The following is a 24,630-nucleotide window of genomic DNA, read 5'->3' as shown; positions in this document are numbered from 1 at the left end:
TGATGCAACAAGTCCGAATACATCCACTCACTTCTTCTTGTTTGATGTTTCTACTCCTTGCAATTTGCAATACAACTCAACATAAATGACAAAGGGTAAATTTTATTAAATTGCTTGTAGAATGCGAGACTAATTAAGTAGAAGAAGCTAATTAAATATCAAGTGTGTGCTCAATTGATATTTGATTTATTCATTTGCTTTGAGCCTGTGCAAAAGATACTTATTACAACCAATGAGTTGAAGAATAAAGACAAGAGCTAAAGTCTTGAAGAATTAGGGAGTTCTGTCCCATCAACAAAGTGCAGAACAAGGGAAAGAGCTCGAGCCGGTTGATAACTAGGCACTTGATGCCCTGCCCCTCTTACTGTAGCAAATGTTATATCTCCTTTATACACTTGTGTATACCCACCAACCTGCATTATTTAAAAAAATTGTAATTTATTTCATGCTTATCATAAAAACTTAGTAGATCAAAGTTGTTGAAATCAATTTTAAGATTTGCACATACCTCTCCTTCAAGGAACCAAGGGTGCCACAGAGTTTTCATAGGAAGTTTCAATTTGTTAAGGGAAATCTTTGTTGAAGTAACTGGAACTCTTCCATCTGTGTCTCCACTGCAATATACAACAAAAACTTGTTATGATTTCAAATAATATCAATCAATCATAAACTCAATAACATTGCCTGAATTAACACATAAATGTGAGGGAGAAGTTGTTAGATTTACCTAAATACCCAAACTCGAAGCCCGTTAGCCATAAACTCTTGCAGAAGTGGAAGACTACTCGGTGCACTATCCGTCCATTTTTCGAGCACATTGCTACAAATATTGAACAAAACTGGTCTCAGCATAAATTTAAACTATAAATAACAACCATTAAATGCATAAATTTTGATGGAAAATTAGATATTAGTACTACTATAATTCAATCAAATATATACATATTAGTAAAATTATGTAATGATAAAAAAATAATTACCTGCATGGTTCCCAGTCATAAGGGATTTTGGTAACATTGGCATGAAGTGCTTTCTGAACATCTTTTCTGTTCAAATATGCATACACATAATAATCACTGCAAGGATCCGTGTGCAACACCTGCATTATTCAATATATATGAGTATTATTATTATGATTGTATAAAATAAAATATAAATAAGTGATGAGAAAGGAGAAAGTATATGTTACCGAAGCCTTGGTTGGTTTTGGAGTGAGATCAGAGTTGTGGCAGAGGGGAGAGTAAATGCTGTAGATATCAATATTATTAGTGTTTTTATCAACTTGTTGCTGAGCTTCGTTGCATTTATCCGATTGCTCCGTCGCCTTAGGGGAGAAATCGCAATATCTCAATACTTGTTTCGTGATTTCATCTGATACGAGAGCATGGCTTGCATAGTACTCGTACATCCCTATTGCGTCCGTCTCGTCGTTTATCACAGCATTTCCGATCTGCATTCATAACCACGCCATATATATGCGTGTCATTTTTCAATTTCAGATTTTATTTTGTGAATAAATAGCCATACTAAGATAAATGTTACTAGGGTTTATAATTGTGGAATTGCTCATTAAATGGACATAACTAAATTATAGTATAGTTTCTCCATGCTCATCTAAAATTGAAAAGCACTCATAAACAATGCACAAATTAATTTTTTTTAAAAAAGACTTACAAGAATTCCCTTGAGATTTATAATTGTCTTGCCAGCCTTTTTATTATGATGAAGAATTGTGTGTGCCAACTGAGGCACATAATGGCCTGCATAACTCTCTCCAGAGATGAAAAATTCTCTCCCTTTGTACTCAGGAAACCTCTCCAACCAGTTCACCAAGAATGCATAGTTGTCGATGGCCGTCTTTGCGTCGCCTCCACGTTTGAAATCCGACGTCGTGTTTGAGTACGAGAAGCCGACCCCGGCAGGAGACTCCAAAAACAACAGATTTGCAGCTTAAAAAAAACAACAAATTATTTTCAAAAAGTAATTAAATATACATTCGAACGTATGGTTACATACCATGATGCCATGACCATGGATTTTTGTAGAGAGTTTTGCCATCGCTGTGGACACGGAACGGCCCAAGCTCTTGCATTGCTCCATAAGCAAGAGATGAGCAGCCAGGCCCTGCTCAAATTTCAATAATATTTAAACTTCAAACTTCATATACCAAAGCAATGAGAAAGAAAGTAAAAGTGAAGAAATTGATGATCACCTCCATTGAGCCATAGAAGAAGAGGCATTTCTTTATGATGATCTCGTCGAGGTTGAGCCTCAACAAAGTAGTAGTAGAATGCTCGACCAGCGGCCTGGTTCACGGTCACGTACCCACCGTACTGTTTGACCGGGATATGGGGCTGGCCGGGTAGTTTCTCGATTAGGTCATTCTCTTTCAACCCTTTTTGAGAGAGAATTTCGACGTTGTGTGAGTGATGGCTTGCATTGAAATAGCTTCTATCAATGCTGTTTGTATGAAACTTCTCCTTGTAAAGGCGAGAGAGAAAATCGATTTGATTGGTAGCTTTGATTTGAGGCCATTGAAGTAGTGCAATGCCAAGAAGAAGGAGAAATGTTGTGAGAGAATACATTTTTCGGTGTATGAGTGATGATGAAATTGTTGGATTTAAATAGAGTCAAACATGAGGTTTGAGAAGGAAAGTAATCATTTCCATATTATTGTATTGATTTTGTATTTATCGTAATTGATCATTGTATTTATACCATTTTAATTTACCTTTGATAGAATCTGTGATTGTATAATTTGTATTTGTATAGCGTATCATGCATATATAGTGAGCTGACCAATATATTTAGTTCATATTTACATTAATAGTAAGTTATTGTATTGCACACATTTCCTTTCGTGTATTATTCAGTTTTGTTAATATATGCGCTTTAGTTTTTAGTTATGTGACTAACTTTTTTTAGTTTTTTAGTAAATTTGCGCTCCTGATTTGTTTTGCAGTTATTAGGTGATTTACTATTTCTTAATTATTTTGATTTTTAATATTATATTATTTTAGGTGGTTTACTGAATTTAATTGATTTTAATACTATGCTCTAAAATTTGATTGTTTTATGTGATATCCTCAATTAAAAAGTCCTTGCTATTTTGAATTGTTCTGATTTTAAATATTATTGTAATTTTAATTTATTGTTTTATGCAATTATTTGTTGTACAATTTGCACCTTCATATAAAAAATTATAAATACAGTGGTGGACATGAATAAGCTTCAGATCAGTGGTGGATACTGCAAAGAGTAGTGAAGGGTTTTTTCTAAAGATTTTCAAAATTTCTCTATCCCTTACCAAGATTTTGCTGTAGAAAAGTAAATCGTCGAGTGTTAGTGAAGATCAAAGTGAAATATATCTACAAAATTTTCTGTTTATTCAAACAAACATAACACCTTTAGTCCTTTTGGGGCAAGAATGCCAATTTCAATTTTTAGCCAGATACACCATGAGTTGCGAAGAATCAATCTCAAAACTCATGAAAACTACACTTTTAAGCAATTCACTTTTGCAACTTACACAAAAATCAAACTGCACTAGAATACAAGGGAATATACAAAAATAATTTAAGGTAATATACAAAAATATAAATATCCAACCCATACAAATATTCTTGAGCTCAAGGCTGCTGCTGCTGCATAGATGCTTTAATCAGAGAGGTGAGAGAGGGATGAATCCGAGCTGTTTTCATCGACCGTGCTTCACTTCTTCCCTGAGCCAATTCCTCGCCCAACGGCCACCTTGGCCGGAGATCAAGCTGATATACATACACACAAAGCAAGAAAATCAGTTTATGAAATAATACAAATTCTTAACAAAGTAAAGGAGACGAACCACAGCATCCTCCGGTTCACATGCAGGTGGCGGAGGATCGTATCTTCCCATGCGGAAATGCTCGATGCCGGCCCAAGCAATCATTGTGCCTATCACAAACAAAAGGGAACACAAACTGCGTGTCAGCTATTTTCAGATCTATGTAAGCCAAAAACGAGACGACATGGGGGAGAGTTAGACTACTACCATTGTCAGTACAAAGACTGGGAGGAGGGCATACAAGTTGCAGGCCTTTCTTCTCGACAATCTTATTGAGGCGAGACCTGACATATTGGTTGGATGCAACGCCTCCTGAGACCACCTGTACAAGGAACGATACAGCACACATGTCATGGGTGACAATATTCAGGATACAAGAAATTACTGTATTTTTCTAACCAGATGCTTCACAGAAGGCTCGATCTCCATTGCCCATTCAATCGCTCTTTCACATTTTTCTTCCAAATGCAGCACCGCAACCCGCTGCAATCACATGTATTTGTGAAGTTCAAGAGCAAAGATTAGATAGCATTGGTGCAGGTTTAACAGCAGAATACACCAGAAAGAAGGAAGGAAACGGAGGAGAGAAGTCTCAGAGTAGATCACCTGAAAAGAGGCTGCAATATCAGCCCGAGCCTTTCTGTCTTCCTCACTAGCTTCAGCAACATGTATTGCAGCATCACTGCACCAACAAATAAATGTTTAGCTATTGGGAAGACCAACGTAGAAGAAACTAATGGTTAAAAGAAATTACATATTTTTGGATTCAATTGCCAATCTGACTTGAGTCTTCAGACCTGCATATGAGAAATTGCAGTCTTTGTGCTGTTTCATGGGAACCTGCAGAAAATCAAAACATTAATATCGCAATCAGAAAGGTTTGAATCAGGGTAAGAATCTGGTTGAGGTTTTGGAGGACAGCTAGCCTTGAATATAATAGATTTTTCATCACCCTCTCGAGCCAGCTCCTCTACAGCAGGGCCTCCACTCTTCCTCATATCAAGACCAAGCCATTTGGCTGTCTTATCATATGCCTCTCCAATCGCATCATCTATCGTGGTCCCAAGTTGTATGTAATGGCCAAGATCACGCGCAAGAACAAGAAGATTATGACCGCCTAAGTGAACACATAGATCCCAGTAATGATCAGTTATCTTGTCGGAAATCATTGTATGTCTCTTACTTGAGATTATGCATGCTTAGTATATTGTGCAAAATTGAAGTGAAAAAGTACTTAGTTATGATCATACCTGAGATGAGGAAGGCAATGAAAGGGAACTGTAAATCCCTTTGAACTAACCTAGACGAAAACAAAATGTCATGTCTTCAATATGTCATAAGCATCAAGCACGTGACCTGTAAGGCTGTAACATGATATAACTTACAGATTTTACTAACCATTTCTAAATTCTCATTCCATATTGAGACGAACTACAATGTTTACTAAATCCAAATAAAGATATAGGGTTATCATTTTCCAGCAAAGGAGATAGGTAATACTCCCTCCGTCCCCAAAGAGTATGAACATTTGGTTCGGCACAGGTTTTAATGCATAATTGGAATAGTAAGAGAGAGAGAGAAAGAAAAAGTTTTTAAAGTATTGTTAGTGGAAAATGGATCCCACCTCATTAGACATAAATGATTTTCCAAAATTAGAAAGTTCATACTTTTCAGGGACAGACTAAAAAGGAAATAGTTCATACTTATTAGGGACGGAGGGAGTAATGAATTGTGACAAATGACATAAAAAGTTTATATCAAGAAATAGGTTATATATCCAGCATGTTTTTTTAAATGACAAATCTTTCGTAGAATCTCGTAATTACCTTGCAACCAAGGCATGGGCTTCCATGTGATGAACGCCAATAATGGGTAGAGTATATGCCCCAGCAAGTTTCCGAGCTTTCCTAACACCAACTGTCAAAATGTAATAACAGATTGTAAGAACCTCTCAACAAAAGTTCTTTATGTCTATCCAATTATACTACCAAAATCTTGTGATCTGAGATTCTGATTACCAAATCAAGATTAGAATTGAAACAAGAAATCACAAATGAAAATAATAAATTTTGTCTCCACTTCCAACTTGAAGGAAAAGGAAGAAAGAGACAATCCAGGAATCAGACTAAGTCTACTAAGATGAGAGAGAGTGGGACAGTATAAAAGAAGAAAGAAAGACAACAGTGACAGAAATGTAGCAAATTACCACGCAGGCAAAGGCTTAAACCAGGACCAATTGTGACAGCAACTGCAGAAAGGTCTTCCTCGGCTAATTTTGCTTTATCAAGAGCTTCCTGCACTACCTGCGCAGAAATAGCACCAAATATGTCAGAGAGGATGCTATATAACTACTATATAAACATATAGATTTGGAAGTTGGAACTAAGACAAGTAGGACTTCCTATCCCCACAAAGAAAGGGAGAGAGAGAGCATAGGAAGAAAAAGGAGAAGAGCCTCCTCCTCGAAATATCTTAAAGTGTGTACTTGATTTTTCCAAGTTATTAATATATGAATGCTCTGATGTCACTTTCACCTGAAGAAGGTTCATGACTAGACTCGCATAATCAGAAACTAACCATTAATTTTAAAATATACAAGCAAAAGTAATAGTAGTAGATTAATAACCATGACCAAATCATGAGAAAGGTGCATTTTATTAAAGAGACATCACATATTAAGAAGAGAAAGAAAACAATGCTGAAAATAATTTCAAATAGAACAGTTAATACTTAATACCAAGATAGCAGGACAGTACCTGATCAATAACCAATGAATGTGCTTCTTCTGCCATCTTAGGAGCAACTCCCCCATAACGAACAAGCAGATCAGCCTTGATGTAGGTGAAGAAAAATTAAGTAAATTACATGAAAAAAATTGTGTATTGTTCTATGTGTATAGTAAAAAACAAGAGAAAAAAAATTCAAAAGGAAGTATAACACAATTGTTGCATCAATCTCATAACTATGTCAATATGCTGCATATAATCCTTCCTTGATTTTCCCCCAACCTAACCATATGTCCCTCAAATTTTCCAAGCACTTCTTCTACTTTCAGGCCAATAGTGATGACATGAGTTCATTATTATGATAATGTTGGATAGCTGAGTAGCAACAAACATGTTACATCAGTAAATAGATGAACTGGACTGAGGAGCACTGAAGGACAAGGACTACATCTCCCAATACCAACATGACATGAATATGCTTGATCATATGTGCCACTTCAAAAAAAGCTTCACATCGAATATCATTATCAACAGAGTACTCAAGCTCCAAAATATCATGAATGAGAAAGAAAATCAGCAAATATTTCAGTGCCTCACACAAAAGACAGCCCAGACAAGAATGAAGGGATCATAATCATGGTCATCACGCACAAATCAAATAGCAACCCAAACAAAGTCAGGAAAAAGGAAAGAATTGGATTAAATAGCTCAAGGAACCACACAAGCAAAGACACTAATTTATACATACCTGTGAAGACACGACTTGGCTAAGGATTTCCCCATTGCTCCGAACCTACCATCACGCCGTCATATAAAAAGAAACGATTTTTATAATTCATTTTAAGAGATAACAAAAGTTTTTGTTGTTTACTTCACAAAAAAACAATTTCGAGATAGACGCAGCACTTACTACTGCAGCCGCAGTGTCGTCGCAACTAGTTTCAATACCAAGAACAACCAATTCCTCTTCTTGGCTTGACGCATGAATGGCTCGCGCCTTCCGGCAAGACGAATAATGGACCGAAACAAAATCAGTTGTCTGGTGAAGAAAAGGCGTTAGGGGTTTGCTCAATTTGGGTATGAATCGCAATTTTTGGAGAGCTTTAGTGGAAAAGCGGATTGAGGGCTTGCGGAGAAGGGTTAGGCGGGAAGTTAAGGGGGTTAAATTGGACGCCATTTGAGATGCACTCACTCACTGATTTCGATTTCTCTCTTTTTTGGTTGTGAACATAGCCAACGAATTTCGCGATTATTTTTATAAAAATTGGTTGCTAATAGATTTTTTACAAAATTAAATTTTAATCGTACAAAATAAAAATCATAAATTTGTCTTGGACTATATAATTAAGTAATGCATTGTGAATTAAAATACAATGAGATAGGGGGAGTATACATTAATAATAGTACTATTTTTTAGTTTGTTTATCGACTGTAGTCATGATGATCGCTATAATATTGAGACAGTTTTTTGGTCGACCGTAGTCATTAAGCAGCCATACACAATTCATAACATTGACATATGGTCTATGAAAAAAATATGGAAAATCGTTTAATTTGTTTGTGGTTGGATGAGGGTGAGATATAGGTATGGGAATTTTAATCCATTTCATTGTTTGGATTTATTACCATTTTAGAATTGATTTTACCCCCATTTCCTTTACATGCACTATGTCTGCCCTTATTTTTGCTCGACATTTTTAGTTACATACTTTATATCGAAGATCGCTTTTAGCTTAGTAAGTGGACGCAATTGTGTTGATAGGAATCACCTAATACAATTTCTAATACATTTAATTGCCTTCCTCAACAGAATTACAAGCAACTCACCCCTTCTAATGTAAAAGGATATCACATACACAGTAGATGGAGAACAAATATAAACACATTAATTTCAAATTTAGGGTGGGAAAACATAACATAATACTATAAGATTATATCTAAATCAATGATAGAAATTGGTAGGCCACACTCTTCCAAACTCATCACCCTGATTCCAGTCAGTGAAGGATCTTGCAACTTCAGTTGATCCTAGCTCTATTCCTCTTGACATGCCAAAACTGCTCTGGATGCCAGGGCCGAACCATTTGTCTTCTGTCGCCACAATCGAAGTAGTTGCAAAATCGACACTTCTATGTTCTGCCGTTGCTGGTGTCGTCTGGCTATGGTGTAGGTTGTCAGTGCACATAAGCTGGCCTTGTACCCCTGCAAGTTCATTGTACCTGTTTTCGAGCTTCTTCAGCTTTTCTTCCACAAACTGATCCAAACCATTTAGCTGCCTCACATCAAGCTCAGTGAAGATTCCACCTTCAAAGAGCCGAGTCATGAGGAACCTCATCTCTGTTTCGTCGTTCTTCTTTTGAAGTTTGAGCAACCTATCGGTCATGCTTTTCAGTTTGTCACTCAAGAATTCATCATGCAGGACCATTTTCTTGGGTCCGGGCTCTTTCGAGCGAGCCATGAACTTCATGACTCCATTCATGACCTGATCATGAGAGGGCCACAGGGTCGAATGTGACTCTTTCGGATCATGAACGATGATAACTACCTCTACGCCACACAACACTGATAGCTCATGTGCTTTCTTGATCAAGCTATCAAGCCTTCTTTTGAAAGTGGATTTTCTGACTCTCTCACTTACAATTTGCGTATGCTTTGTTTTCTGGCGAGGCATGTTTAGTGATGGACTGATTTTTTTCTATGTTTTTAATTCTGTTGAAATATATATAGGTAAAAAGGGGGTTTAATTCTTCTACATAATGTTGTATTATGTATGAATAAGTTTGAATGGGCAGATATATATGGTATGTCTCTGAATTGGCTGTTGAATTATGGAATTGTATATGTAAAGCATATGTAATACGAGTCTTTATTATGTAATTTAGGATGATCCAGGAATAGTAAATCTGTAATATATTGAAAACGACATTGAATGCCAGGTAATAGGACTCACTAATAACAATAATTTCGTTATGGATTATATTAATTTGCTATGTTTAATTTACAGTTGATAAGAATCATTATTGGTAAATCTTTAACATATAGACGCCTTTATCAGTCGAATCCTTCATAGGAAATATTTAAATGTCACATGACCCTTTTTCATGTGGTATTTTATCATATTTCTTTATGTGAATTTCGACTAGCCTCATATAGTCTCTCTTGTTAAACAAATTGACCCCATTAAACCTCTAATTAATTGTGAGAAAGTTACCATAAATAGACAATGGACTAATTTTGGTAGACCAAACAAAATGAAAAAAATGAGAGTATCTGTCATGAAGTATGAGAATATGTGGTTGTGGTAGTATTGCAATTTGGTATTTATAGTTGTCTGCATTGAGATCCTTGAGTTCATCATGTTTTCTTTCTGACGAGATTTTCAGGTTGCAAAGCTCATTATTTTAGAGTAATCACTTTATTAAGTAGATAAGTCATTGCAAGACTTGGTACACCTTATTTAATAAGTACAATTGTATTATTTTGATATCCTTGCAGTGAGTTCTCTGACTAGCTTTGCAGCAACCATTGCCGTGACGGCATCGGCAGTGTCTCGCTGCGGATTGTACTCAACCACATCTGCAGCAACAATATCGCCTTTGAGGTTATGAAGAATGTTGAGAACATCGCGGAAGGAGAGGCCTCCCGGCTCAAAGTGAGACACTCCCGGCGCAAATGCTGGATCCAAGCAGTCCACATCTATTGAGATATACACCCCTTTCACACCTTCACCAAGTTTCTACAAAAATACAAGTAGTAGTATACTAGTATTAGTTAATAAGAGGACAAGGACAATATGTCAATACATTCATGCATAAATATTTTGTTTTGGGAGAAAGAGAGACCAGATTCTCGAGTTGGTTGCGATCCTTTGAAAACGTGCGCATTTCATATTGCTCCACGCCAAAACGCTTCCCTTGCTCCCGGCCTTCCCAGTTGATAGACCTTATTCCAACCTGCAGCAAACGACGAGCATAACCGCCCTCCATGATTCTAGCGAAAGAGGACGCGTGAGAGTATTTATTCCCCTCAAAGGCATCATAAATATCCGGATGAGCATCCAGGTGAAGAACATCAACAGGCCCTCCCAGCTTCTCCGACACGGCTCTCACAACTGGATACGAGATAGAGTGGTCGCCTCCTAGCACCACAGGCCTCAATGGCTCCTATAAAATGGACCACTACTATTAATAAATATTCACATCCCTAAATCAAAACAACATTTGAAAACAGAACCATCTTACTTCTTCCATCACTATCTTAACAGAATCACTAACGATATTCATCAATCTATCATCATCAATGCAAGAATCGCGCAAGTCCTGCACTGGAACGTCGCCTACATCTACCATCACCCTCGGATCACTAATATCTTTACCTGCATATATATATTAATGTTGAGTTAAATCAAGCACACACATAAGTTATAACAGTATTTATCAATTATCAACCTACCTTCTTCAGTGGTGGAGTTTGTACTACCACACCAAATGGCTTCTCTGATAAATGGAGGTGCAAAGGCAGGCCCCTGGAGATAGGAAGAGTTGTGTCCCAAGGGAACTCCAAGGAGAGCGGCTGATGCCCCCACGCCTCCCAGAGACCGTAGAAGCTCCCCCTTGAGCTTGGCTCGCTCGCGGATGAGTGTGAGGGATGCCTCGATAACACGATCCTGGCCTTTCTCTAACACGTGCTTGGGAATGTGTTCGGCATTCAGCTTATGCAGATAATGGATTCCTCTCCTTGCCACACTCTTCATCTTTTCCTCTACTGGATTATATTTCATAAGTAAAATCACATCTCTATTTATACACATCTAACATTTTACATTCTTATCTAAATAAAATTTTACCAACCAATAGGGTATAATCTCAAGATAAGACCGTGGTCCTTCTGCAGTACTAATACTTAAAACAATTAAAACATGCATGTTATATGCTGAGAAAGGAAAGAGAAATCTAGAATGTGTCCAAATATGGCAAGATCTATCTCTATTTATTGAAAAATATCTATGAATTTTATATTTTTAAAATATGTTAAATAGAAAATATGATAAATTTGAAATTGTATAAAGTAATAGATAAAGAATTAAAACATGTTATATGCAACGAAAAGAAAAGAAAAATCTAGGATGTGTCCAAATATAGCAAGATCTATCTCTATTCATAGAAAAATATCTATGAAATTTATATTTTTAAATATGTAAAACTAGAAAATATGATACTCCCTCCGTCCCAATTTAAGAGTAAGATTTAGTTATGACACGGATTTTAAGAAATTGGGAGTGTATAATAATTGAAGTGTGATAGTGGAAAGTGAGACCCTTTTGACTTTTTGTATGTTTAAGATTTTGTTTTGTTTTATTTTTATAAAAGTAATGGCATTTGAGTGTAAATTTGATGAATAATGAGGTTAAATTTTATGTCCAAATATGGTAGATTCTAAATGTGACTTTTAAACTGAGACGAACTTAAATGACAAAATGTGACTCTTATACTGGAACTGAGAGAGTTGTATTTATTATTGTATAAAGTTTAATTTAAATAACCAATAAGAATGATACACGTGTCTATATCCATTGGTCAAATCTAAAAGAGACCATCATTGGCATCAAGTTAGAGCATGAGCTGCATAGGCCAAGCCACTAGCCATGCCACATTGCCAAGGCATCGAGCCTGGCTTATGGACCTAGCTCACCTGCACCAGTTACACCACTCGCGCCTCTCGGTCAGTGAGAGGACAGGTGTGTGGAACGCGCTCATCATGCAACTTGGCAAAAGTTTCTGGGTAAAAATATTTACCATTATCATTTTAATTTGTTTGCGAAAATTAGCTCATTTGCTATTTTTCTGGCGCACTTTAAAATGACAAAACGAGACTAGTAGTATAATATAATGAAAAATCTTGGATGAATATTGTCATCAATTACTTTGCTACTCAAATCTCGAAATCTCCTAATGTATATTCTTCATGATTATATTTATTGGTTGATTCCTTGAACTAAGATTTCCTCATTCCAACAATCTCCATGATCTACGTGGTCACCCTGCATAGGAAATCTGCATCCAACCGAGGCTTACGTCATTCCTCCAGATGTAAACTTCCTCCTTCCTCGCCCAAGAACAAGAAGCACGCGCTCAGGAATTCTGGTTGTTGTTTTTTGGCGGGAAGGATGGCATTAAGAGATTGATGGTTTTCCCCAAATTCAGCTTTACGATCGAGTGTTGCTGGTTTTTCACAGTGATTTAGGAGAATTCGAGCTTGATTGCAGGAAGCTGAGATGGAAAGGGAAGCAGAGTGTGCCGAGCTCAAACTGTCTCAATGCGCCTTTGCTGCTATCAGCTATGCTTATTTAACATGCAGTATCAATTTGGCTTGGAATATTTACATACGTACTTGATATCGAAGATCACTTGTAGTTTAAAGATATTAATCTAAAAGACAATAATTGCGTCTACTTAGAAAGTAGACACAGTTGTATGTGTTTGCCTTCCTGAACAGAAATACAAGAAACTCATCCCTTGTTATGAATGCAACATGGTGTAGCATACAAAGAAAACATAGATGGAGTAACACATATAAACACATTAATTTTAAAATTTAAATCCTTTTAAGTTATTTCCAAGGCTTTCCTTGTATTGTGTGGGTGGGTGGTAAAACGTAACATAACATAACATTGTATCTCAATCAAGGGTAGAAATTGGCGAGCCACATTCTTCCAATCTCATCAGGAACTCCACTCGGATTCCCGTCCGCCAAGGATCTTGCAACTTCAGTTGATCCTAAGTTGATTCCTCTTGACATGCCAAAAGTGTTCTGGCTGAGCCATCTGTCTTCTTCTGTGATCCAAGTAGTTGCAAACTCGCCACTTCTATTTTCTGTCGTCATCTGGATATGGTGCGGATTGTTAGTCCACAAAAGCTGGCCCTGTGCCCCTGCAAGTTCGTTGTACCTGTTTTCGAGCTTCTTCAGCTTTTCTTCCACAAACTGATCCAAACCATTTAGCTGCCTCACATCAAGCTCATGGAAGATTCCACCTTCAAAGAGTCGAGTCATGAGGAACCCCATTTCTGTTTCGTCATTCTTCTTTTGAAGTTTGAGCAACCTATCGGTCATGCTTTTCAGTTTGTCACTCAAGAACTTATCATGCAGGACCATTTTCTTGGGTCCGGGCTCTTTGGAACGAGCCATGAACTTCATGAGTCCATTCATAACCTGATCATGAGAGGGCCACAGGGTTGAATGTGACTCTTTCGGATCATTAACGATGATAACTATCTCTACGCCACACAACACTGATAGCTCATGTGCTTTCTTGAATAAGCTATCAAGCCTTCTTTTGAAAGTAGATTTTCTGACTCTCTCACTCAAAATTTGTGTATGCTTTGTCTTCTGGCGAGGCATGTTTAGTGGATTGACTGATTTTTTTCCAGTATATTTCATTGGTATATATAGGTAAAAAAAAGGGTTCAATTCTACACTTGATATATAATTAATAGTACCTCGTATTATGTATAAATAAGTTTGAATATGCTGATATGGTATGTCTCTGAATTAGCCATTGAATTCTGAATTATATATATAAAGCATATGTAATACTATTGAAATTTGACTCTTTGTTATGTAAATTAGATGATCCAGGAATAGTATATCTGTAAATTATTGAAAACGACTTTGAATGTCAGGTACTAGTAACAAGAGTTTTGTTATGAAATGATATAAATTTGCTTTGTTTAATTACAGTTGATAAGAACCTATAATGGTAAATCTTTAACATATAATCTTACTTTGACAGTCAAATCCTCATATTGGAATTATTTCAATGTCACATGACCTTTTGCATACTAGTATTTTATCATTTTTCTTTATATGAATTACGACTAGCTTCATGTTACCACTCTGGTCAAACAAATCGACCCCATCAAACCTCTATTAATGCCCCATTAAACCTCTAATCAATGTCTAATTACTTGTTAGACCTTGGGATGGTAATTGTGATCAAGTATGACTCTGAGGCCATATCCTAAAACCACGGCTTCTACTTGATGTCGCCACATCAACAAACTCCTCATTAGCTAGTTTCACGGAGATTGGTGTGTTTTGTGATAGATAACGAACGAAAGCACTTGTGCCGAGAGAGGTTGCATTTGACTTGAGCATTTTAGAAAAAACAAGAGGACTAAAATGAAAAAGTAAAAGTGCCAGATCAAGATCCTGCTCCGATATCATAAAAAAGATTAACTTCTTCAATGAGATAGAGAGTTTAATATAATTTGGTATTAGGTCCTCAAATGGATAGAAAATGTAAAATCAGATGATCTTGATTATAGAAAGAAAGCATGTTTATATGCTACACCAAATAACAATCTTGAAGATAACTTTCAGTTAAACCTAAAGTAACCGACTACTAATAATATTGAGAAAAGAATATATGCTATAACAATAAGATCCTCTATCTAGATGCTCACATCACACCAGCTGAGTGTGTGGCCCTTCTCAGTGTTAGTTACTTTCTCCAAACTGTTGTCTACTTTTCTTTACATTAACTTGTCATTCATATCTATGACCATCCAACCATGTATAAATTATTTGTATGAAAACCAACCTATCATAATTGATATTTTCTTATTTGGACATTGGTGCTTAAGCCTTGGTATGGTGGCTCATCTTGAGCCAACTTTGCCGGTGAGCAGTGCATGGATGCATCCAGTCATCCACGCCTTTTTACGGAAACTGGAGTGCTTGGCCAAGTTTTCTATTCCGATTCAAGATCTCTGCTTCTGGAAGTAGTTGTTTTTTAGATGATCCTGGTACGCCACCATTCATTTCGTAATTTTATAATGATAGGGAAAATAGAGTTGACCATTTTGTGAAGAATGTATAGAAAAAGGGTCGAAAATGAGCTTAAATGGCGAAAGGTGGAAAAAGGACGAAATTGCAGCACGAGGCTGGCGAACCGCCAGCTTCGCATCAGTACCAACATGGCGACTCGCCAGGTCCTTTGCCCAGAATTGCCGAGAGCAGCTGGCGACTCGCCAGCTTCACCGTACAACGAACCTGGCGACCCGCCAGGTTCGGCCGACAGATCCAAACAAGGAAATTTCGAGCCCTATTTAACCTAATGTGCATGGGACGCCTCCTACAACATTCTACACGCCTTCAACCCCAAAAATACTACTTTTTCACCTAGGAAGAAGAGAAGAACGAGCAGAGGACGAGTATTCATCGCAAGATTGAAGACAAGACCTCCAATCCGCCCAATCCAATTCTAGGAGTTTCTACTTTTAGTTTTATTCTTGTTCAAACAATGTTTTTGAATATTTCTTTGAATATTTCTTTGACTTTTGTGTTGAACATGAGTAGCTAAATCCTTCGTAGAGTTCTACGGGAGAGATACAATGATTCTTATGTTTAATTGATTTCCTTTTTCTATGGATTGGCTCATGTGGTTATTTTGATTTCTTCTGTGCTTATACATTTATTTGACTGATCACCTTATAAATGCATGTGAATTTTACTACAAGAACTGAGAAGTGAGTAGTTTAATTTGAAAGAGAAGAAATTGACGTCTTTGCCAATATAATCGAGAGATTTGAGCCTTTGAATGAAGCTAAGTATCTTAGGAGCTATTAGGAGTTGTTTCCTTAGTTCTAGGAAGGAGACTTCGGTTCTAGGTAGCAATCTACAAATTATATGCTTTGAGAAAAGATATAGTTTTACCTTAGTGATAGCTTAATAACCCTTGAGACCCTTTGTTGGCATAATTAGGAAGTTAGTTGAGCATAGAATAGTTGTTATCGATCCCGTAGGATTATACCTTCTCATCCTTGATCTACATCCGTTTTCTTATTTGCTTTTAGTTCTTTAGTTGTTTTTAATTGTTTTTATCTTGTTTTTAAGTAGATTTAGAAAACCAAAATTCCGATTCATCTAGATAGTAGTTGAGGTTGGTTCGTGGTAATTAGGTTGACACTCATTGTCTCTGTGGATACGATACTCTTAGCTTACTATTTGCTACATTAGCCCCGTACACTTGCGGGTATACTTGTGTTAAAAATAAGTTGAGTCAAGTTTTTGGCGTCGTTGCCGGGGACAATATTGTGTTACTATAGCCTAATATCGTGATAAAAATTAAGATTACTAATTTTGATTTCACTTGCTTTATTTTTCTTTTCTTTTTGAGTTATTCTCACTTTCGTGTTTTTCTTTTCAGGTTGTATGCTCACTTGCTCTAAGGGGCAACCATTAGAGTTATTCGATCCTGAGATCGAAGCATCCAATCGAAGGAGAAACACTCAGAGAAGGCTCAACCAAAGGCGATCACTTTCACCTCATAAGAGAGAACCGCTTATTCTTGTTGCAATAACAATGGCGGACAATGGAGAGAACAATGCACCACATCCAGATCCGGTAGTCCAACAGCTCCAACTACAACTTGCAGATTTGGTGAAATAGGTTAAGAAAAAAATGAACAACAAGCCATGGTGCCAGTGCAAAACATGTACGCTTACAGAGGGGTAGAGGACCCACCAATTGGCAACGATGGGATCGATGCCAATCATTTTGAGCTCAAGCCAGGATTGCTAAATATGGCTGAGGCTAATGCTTTCGCGGGGAAGGCCAATGAAGATCCCAACAAGCATCTTACTAAGTTTATTCAGATCAGTAACACGGTGAAGCTTAATGGGGTGAGAGATGAACAAATCAGACTAAGGCTATTTCCATTTTCCTTGAGAGATGATGCTAGAGACTGGTACGACAGCATGGGGTCAGGATCTGTTAAAACGTGGGATGCCATGGTAGACTTATTTTTGGAGAAGTATTTCCCACCCAGTGAAGTTCTAAGGAGGCAAGCAGAGATAATTCAGTTTCAAATGAAGCCTCATGAGACAATCCGAGAAGCATGGGCTAGATTCAAAACACTGCTGAAAAGATGCCCCAAACATGGTCTAAGTCCGGGACACCAAGTCATAACTTTTTATAGGGGGTGTACTCCAGATGCAATGCGTGAACTGAATTGGAGCGCCGGAGGAGCACTACTTCAATTAGGAGAGAATGATGCCATGCAAGTGATTGAGAGAGTAGCTTCCACTGATGAAGGATGAAATAATGAAAGAAACAAGTCATACAGGGTGGCCTCTGTTGTAGAAGATGATAGAATAGACAAGCTGTCTCAGCAGCTAGATCTTTTAACCACTCAACTGGGGATCATGGAGATGAGACAACCTGGACCAGAACTGCAAGGAAGAGTTGAAGATGTGAACTATGTGCACCAAGGAGGGAACAACATGAACTTCAACAACTATTGCTCAACCAAGGTGGTGGTAACTATAACAACTATGGTAACAAAGTGCATCCCAATCTCTCATATGGGAATCCAAACAATGCCCTGCAACCACCGCCAGGATTCACAGTGTCTAATGGGTTGGTAGAACAGCAGAAAAAGCCTACTACTGAAGATATTTTGGCAGCATTCATGAATCAGACTACCAAGTACATGGAGAAAACTGACAAGTACATGGAGAGCACCAGTCAAAGGTTGGGGAAGGTTGAAAACGACGTGCAAAGCTTGAATGTGCATATGAAGAAGATCCTGGGAGTTTCAATATCTCGTCATTGGAAATGACAGAGACAGACAAAACACTTGTGTCTTTCTCAAGAAAGTGGATGATTGTAGACTGAACATATCTAAGCTGTGGTACGATAATTCAAAAAAGAAGCTACACAGCAAGCTTAAAGATCCAGGGTTTCAATGTATAATGGAAATCGATGGAAATGGCAGAACCAGACTAAAGGCCTTTGTGTGATGCGGGGCGAGCATAAATTTATTCTGCCATTATCATTTTTTCGGAAAAGATGAAGATCGGCACTCTGGCCATTACAATCCTGTTCTGAATGGCGAGATAGATCGGTCGCCTATCACAAGGAATTTTTGAGGATGTTCAAGTGAAGATTTTGACTTCATATTTCCCGTCGAATTTTGGGTGTTGGATGTGGAGGAAGACATGAATGTACTGGCTTATCTATGAGCCCATTCCTATCACTTTGGAAAACATTGGAAGTAGATATAGCAAACTGGAGAGCTCACTCTTCGTGTGGGCCTTAAGCGACACATTTTTGTCTATCTATATAATGCTATGAAAAGTCAGTAGAAGATGAGGAACTTGTTATGAAGATGGAGTGCAAAGCGGTGCATGTTGTAGAGGTCCAAAAAGACTTCAGCATTAATTGGTCCCCAATTAGGGGATTTTCTGTTGCGGGTGGATGTTGGTTCTTAACTCATTGGATCACTTTCTAAAGAAGAGACTGCATCAAATTCTAAAGTGAAGGAGAAGAAAACAAAAACTACAGAATTAACCAATTTATTAAAATTTATGATGGATCTTTGAGGTACGTATCTTATTGCTTTTATTGCTTTTTGTTGTTTTATTTTGTTTTAGGATAGAATTATTTTTGTTAGAACTCCATGAATTTTTGCTTTGATTGGTTGGGATTTATTGAACAAATTTTTTGAAATTGAATTGAAAAATTTTATGGTATTAATTCTGGTGAAGACTAATTAGTCTATGATAAAGAACCTTCCTTTATGCATGACCATTTGACTTGAGAGTTTGAGTAATAGAGGATTATAATGTGGTGCTTGTTTAGCCGTGATTCATCTTTATTTGCCCGGTGAGACTTGAGCTTTAATTCTTTCATGTGTGATATCATCATTGTGTATGTGTTTCTAGAACTTACTCTTGTCTTCTTGAGTCTACATAGTGACCTTAGAGATAGGGGAAGATGTTAGGCAAACTGTTGTTAGCCTCATTTTTACCCTAAACACTAACCTTATTATATAATAATACCTTAATAGCCAAGTTTGAGCTATAGCCAATCTTTAACATCCAAGCTAATCAGGGGTTGGGAATCCTAGACTCTAGAATTGTTGAGCTATGAAAAGAAGAGTTTGTTGTTGAAAGAAATTGGTCGTGTTTAGCTTATCAAGTTGAAGAAGTTGGTTGTACTTAGAAAAAAAAAAAAAGAAAGAGAGAAAGAAATAAAGAATGAAAGAAAAGAAAGAAAGAAAGAAAAAGAAAAGAAAGAAAAAAAGAAAAAAATAGTATATAAAAGAGAATAATTAGAATCTTTGGAAGTTTGGAAGAAATTAGACAAAGTCTAGTTATTGATGAGAAGTGTTTTTGGTGAATGGTTGAAGTTGAAAGTGGATTGTGTAATGTCTTGGAATTTCATCTTTTGGAATTAGTCCTTTGGCCAAAATGTGCCTACCTTTGAGCCTACATTATAACTAAACAAAAGACCTTTGGGACTCTAGATTTATGGTCACACGAGAAGTGGGGAGAGGTTAGACATTGGCAAAGCCTATGGTAAACCATGCATTTTTGATTGATTTGAGTGTTACTTGATATCTTATACACTTTGAGTGAGGTGAATAAACACACGTATATACATCTCAAGGTGAAGCATGAATTCAAGGTGATATACGAGTTAGTAGTAAAAGTGCATTAGGCGGCTTAACTTAGTGGAATTTGTATTGTGATATGCTCTTTTATTTCAATATTCTTTGAGACGATGATGATGTCTAAAATTCTTTTTGAATCTGGTTTCTTCTAAGTTATTTTCTTCATTGCTCAAAGGACTTGCAATTGTTTGGTTGGGAGTTGATTCTTGGATTTTACATGATTTTAGAGGGTAGTTTTATTGTTGTACTTATGCGGCAGTTAGAATATAAAAACAGGTAGCATAGGAGTTATGCCTTCTATAGGTCTGGTTTGTGGTTGAATGAGAAAGAGATATGAATATGAATTTGAATAAGTTTATTGCTTGGACTTACCAACCAAATCTTAGATTAATTATATACCCCTTTTCCCTTGCATGTATTAATTCTGCGGTTGTTTTTACTTTGATATACCAATTACATTTGCTGTATACTTGATGTCCTTGTGGTTTAAAGATATTAATCCATGACATAGCTGCATGTGCTTTTTGTAAATATAAATACAAAAACTCATCCCTTATTGAATTCAAAAGATGGCTGAGACCAAATATAAAAACATTCATTTCAAATTTAGGGTGGTAAAACATAACATAGCATAAGATGTATCTAAATCAAGGATAGAAATTGGTGGGCCAACACTTCAAACTCATCAGGAACTCCACCCTGATTCCAGTTAGTAAAGGATCTTGCAACTTCAGTTGATCCTAACTCGATTCCTCTTGACATGCCAAAAGTGTTCTGGATGCCGGGCGAACCATCTGTCCTCTGTCGCCACAATTGAAGTAGTTGAAAAATCCCACTTCTATGTTCTGCCATTGCTTTATCATCTGGCTAGGGTGTGGATTGTTAGTGCACATAAGCTGGCCTTGTGCCCTGTAAGCTCATTGTATCTGTGAGCTTCTTCAGCTTTTCTTCCACAAACTGATCCAAACCATTTAGCTGCCTCACATCTACTCATTGAAGATTCCACCTTCAAAGAGTCGAGTCATGAGGAACCCATTTCTGTTTATCATTCTTCTTTGAAGTTTAGCAATCTATCGGTCATGCTTTTCAATTTATCACTCAAGAATTTATCATCAGAACCATTTTCTGGGTCCGGCTCTTTGGAGCAGGGCCCTGAACTTCATGAGTCCATTCATAACCTGATCATGAGAGGGCCACAGGGTTGAATGTGACTCTTCGGGTCATTAACGATGATAACTATCTCTACGCCACACAACACTGATAGCTCATGTGCTTTCTTGAATAAGCTATCAAGTCTTCTTTTGAAAGTAGATTTTCTGACTCTCTCACTCAAAATTTGTGTATGCTTTGTTTTTCTGGCGAGGCATGTTTAGTGGATTGACTGTTTTTTTCTGCAATGATTCCACTAGTATATATAGGAAAAAATAGTTCAATTCTACACTTGATATAATATTGTAATAATTTCGATTTCCTTTCTTTACCCTTGTATTGTGTATAAATAAGTTTGAACGGTCTGATATGGTAAGTTCCCGAATTAGTCATTGAATTCAGAATTATACATATGAAGCATATGCAATATTTATGTCAGTTAGTATGATCCAAGAATAGTAGATATAAAATTCATTGAAAACGACTTTGAATGCCGGAAGAATTTTGTTGTGAAATTATATTAATTTGTTTTGTTACAATAGATAGGAATCATAAATGGTAAATCTTTAACATATAATATGACTTTGACAGTCAAATACCCATTTTGGCATTCCTAGGAATTCTTTCATTGTAACATGTGACCTTTTTTCATATTATTGAATAACGAATAACTTCATATATCGACTATGATTAAACTTAAACCTCTAATTAATTTCTCTAACTTGTTAGATTATGGGATGGTAACTCTGATCAATTGCCAAACACACTATTCTGTATCATCTATTTGGTTCGGCCTTTATGATAAACAAGCTCTGTCACAGCCTTATTAGCTAGAACCAGTTTAGTTCATTTGAGGGTTTTAAACTTTGGTATTCATTTTGCTCAAACTAGATTCATGAAATTGCTTTTCTGTAGCTAATGAAAATTGTTCTTTATAAAGGTTACATTGCATATAGTAGTTGGTTGATCACAACATGTGTAAATGGCTGTATAGTGATGCAAAAGACTTTATGTTGAGACATCACGTTAAGTATTTATTTGTATCTTTGAATTATGCAAATTTTGTACTCCCTCCGTCCACCGGTAACGTCCGTTTGTTATTTTTGTCCGTCACCAACAAATGACACCTTTGCTTTTTAAAAAAAAACTTTTAATAATGGACTCCATATTCAACTAACTTTATCTCAATCACGTTTTATTATAAAACTACTACTCCACCAACTATTTCCACTCATTTTTCACTACATTTCTTAAAAGTCATGTCCGGTCAAACATGGTCTTGTATTCGTGGAGGATGGAGGGAGTAATGTCTTGGCAGGAATCAAGATTTTATTTCTGAATTTTGACCGCGAAGATGAGTTCAAATATGATCTTGTGTCGAATATATATCATGAATAATTGATGTCCCAAATCAACTCGTTGTCAAGACTTTATTAGTATTATTTGAGGGCTTGTTTTTAAAATTAGTTAATTTAAGTTTAAATTCGAAGAAATTAGCTAGCAAAGCTTCTATTTCAACGGAGAACCAAGTTGATCATTAAAATGTGCATAATTTTAGAATGTACACTTGAATCATTTTGAATGAATAGGGAATTATAATCGATTGCTTTTTTTATAAAATGAATCAAATCAAAGAAGAATAAAACACGCGTGAAATCTCAATAATATGACTAAAAATTTGCATGTTGTAGTTAATAAAAAGGGTTCAACAATATAAAAGAAGTAAATAGAATCCTTAAATCCGGATCGTAGTTATTTGAATTAGGTTATCGTTGAATGTCAAAATTTAATTAGCATGGAATGGGCCAACAAAATTGGTTAAACCCACGTGATTAATTTTAATTAATCCACCATTGTTGGTCGGTTTAAGTAAAGCCTTACCTGGCTGGATACACTTAAATCTGACGATAATATAAATATTTTAGCTTGTATACATAACATTACGATTCATTTTCTCTTTATATAGTAGCATTCAATTTATTATAAGGTGCGGGAATGGTGACTCTACACGTATGTTTTTATCACGGATTATGTAAATTAATAAGGAAAGAATGCACAAAATTATGATGATAACTAACGATATTATATTAAATTTGTTTAGTATTTGGAATACAAAAATTATGTACAACTTAGCAAAGCAAAGAAAATAAAACATAAAATTAATTTAAGCAATTACTTTCATATGGAAAAGTGTGTGGCTGAATTGTTTCTGTCATACTGTGCATCTGGTATCTCATTTTTAAGTTATTTGAATTATATTTTTATTAGTTGTTACAAGATCTGGGCGGCCAGCCAGTACATGATCATCGGTGAGAAGATCTAATTAATTACGAATTAATTAATCAATAACACACACACACACATTAACATAAGTCTGTTGATTGTTATTTGGTGCTCTCATTTTCCAAATTAAATAATTGCGTGTATTAATCACCTTTATTTTAGCATCATGCTGGTCAAATGGAAGCCTTGTTGAATATTTTTGTAGTGAAGAGATGGAGCAGAAGCCGACAGTATTGTAGTATAATCATTTTTCTAACCTTCTTACTATCAAATATTTTTCTTTCTAATACTTCTATGGTTTTCCGTCCGCCCACCAGATTATTTACGCAATATTATCCGTATTCACTTGATATGTACGATTTGTGACTCAATATATTGACAATTTATGATATATGAGTACAAATTTACAGATCAATATATAAAAAGTATTACGTATATTTATTTGTTAATTAATCAAATATGTGATCCATTACTACTCTAACATTTGGATCAAATTGAAAAAATAGTACTCCTAGTATAAGCTCTAGGATCGTCCATTGTTATGTTTACGTGTGATTAAAGGTTATGTCAAATGTCTAGTTTAATCTCTTGTTCGATTGTTTTTTCCTCAAAAGTCTAGCCTGTAATTTGAAAATAGATCATGCATCCCGGATCCAATCAAATTACATCTTAATTACACGCATGTTTTCTCACTAAAGTAGATTCACATCAAGGTTTTTGAGTGTTACTAAAGTAAGAATTCGATTAATTTTCAGACATTCTTCTTGAACTTCAAACTTTCTAAGACCAACTTTAGTCACTCAGTACTTTCCCACATGAATTGTGGTTTTTACTTACTCCAAAATCAGGTCCAACCTGGTTCTAGGAAACTGCAAACACACATGGTCAATGCAATTAAAAAAACAATATTTATATTCTTGAATGCAATCTCATGCAAGCATGCTATATGGATTCAAATACTCTCTCTATATAAACCCCATAACAAGAATTTCATTATCACACAGATTAACACATTGCACATTCAAAGTCAAACTCCAAACCCAAAGTTTTCAATCTCCTCCCACTCACATCTACAATGGCAAAAACAATCACCTTCCTAGCACTCTCCCTTGTTGCCCTTACCCTAGTTCAAGCCCGGCACCGTCTCCCCACGTCGGGCTCGATCCGGGCAAGGGCATTCATTTTTGGGGGCG

At 36.3% G+C, this 24,630-nt stretch overlaps 6 protein-coding genes across 6 annotated transcripts in view; all 6 read right to left on the bottom strand.

Annotated features, from left to right (window-relative positions):
• LOC125196813 (methionine aminopeptidase 1A-like) overlaps positions 1-24,630 on the bottom strand; it is a 101,686-nt gene that overhangs the window by 65,889 nt on the left and 11,167 nt on the right. The window lies entirely within an intron of this gene.
• On the bottom strand, positions 258-2,585 carry LOC125194635 (serine carboxypeptidase-like 40). The gene is made up of 8 exons (XM_048092884.1): positions 2,213-2,585; positions 2,017-2,124; positions 1,675-1,949; positions 1,190-1,450; positions 981-1,099; positions 728-820; positions 509-614; positions 258-413 (listed from the first exon to the last, which is right to left on the bottom strand). The coding sequence occupies exons 1-8, from the start codon at positions 2,583-2,585 to the stop codon at positions 258-260; spliced, it is 1,491 nt and encodes a 496-aa protein (XP_047948841.1).
• On the bottom strand, positions 3,464-7,757 carry LOC125196812 (probable tRNA N6-adenosine threonylcarbamoyltransferase, mitochondrial). Its single transcript, XM_048095443.1, has 13 exons — positions 7,460-7,757; positions 7,298-7,342; positions 6,580-6,654; positions 6,030-6,126; positions 5,650-5,740; positions 5,074-5,123; positions 4,750-4,940; positions 4,578-4,663; positions 4,430-4,505; positions 4,223-4,306; positions 4,031-4,145; positions 3,845-3,933; positions 3,464-3,767 (listed from the first exon to the last, which is right to left on the bottom strand). Exons 1-13 carry the CDS (start codon positions 7,724-7,726, stop codon positions 3,630-3,632), a joined length of 1,404 nt encoding a protein of 467 aa, XP_047951400.1. The 5' UTR covers positions 7,727-7,757; the 3' UTR covers positions 3,464-3,629.
• Positions 8,492-9,220, bottom strand: LOC125194634 (agamous-like MADS-box protein AGL80). The gene has a single exon (XM_048092883.1). The coding sequence runs from the start codon at positions 9,218-9,220 to the stop codon at positions 8,492-8,494; it is 729 nt and encodes a 242-aa protein (XP_047948840.1).
• On the bottom strand, positions 9,946-11,320 carry LOC125196815 (arginase 1, mitochondrial-like). Its single transcript, XM_048095448.1, has 4 exons — positions 11,002-11,320; positions 10,791-10,924; positions 10,392-10,712; positions 9,946-10,285 (listed from the first exon to the last, which is right to left on the bottom strand). The coding sequence occupies exons 1-4, from the start codon at positions 11,300-11,302 to the stop codon at positions 10,025-10,027; spliced, it is 1,017 nt and encodes a 338-aa protein (XP_047951405.1). The 5' UTR covers positions 11,303-11,320; the 3' UTR covers positions 9,946-10,024.
• LOC125194633 (agamous-like MADS-box protein AGL80) lies at positions 13,231-13,947 on the bottom strand. The gene has a single exon (XM_048092882.1). It carries the CDS (start codon positions 13,945-13,947, stop codon positions 13,231-13,233), a length of 717 nt encoding a protein of 238 aa, XP_047948839.1.

Source organism: Salvia hispanica, chromosome 6 (assembly GCF_023119035.1).
Source record: "Salvia hispanica cultivar TCC Black 2014 chromosome 6, UniMelb_Shisp_WGS_1.0, whole genome shotgun sequence".
NCBI lineage: Eukaryota > Viridiplantae > Streptophyta > Magnoliopsida > Lamiales > Lamiaceae > Salvia > Salvia hispanica.
This window is presented reverse-complemented; position numbering and strand designations above follow the sequence as displayed.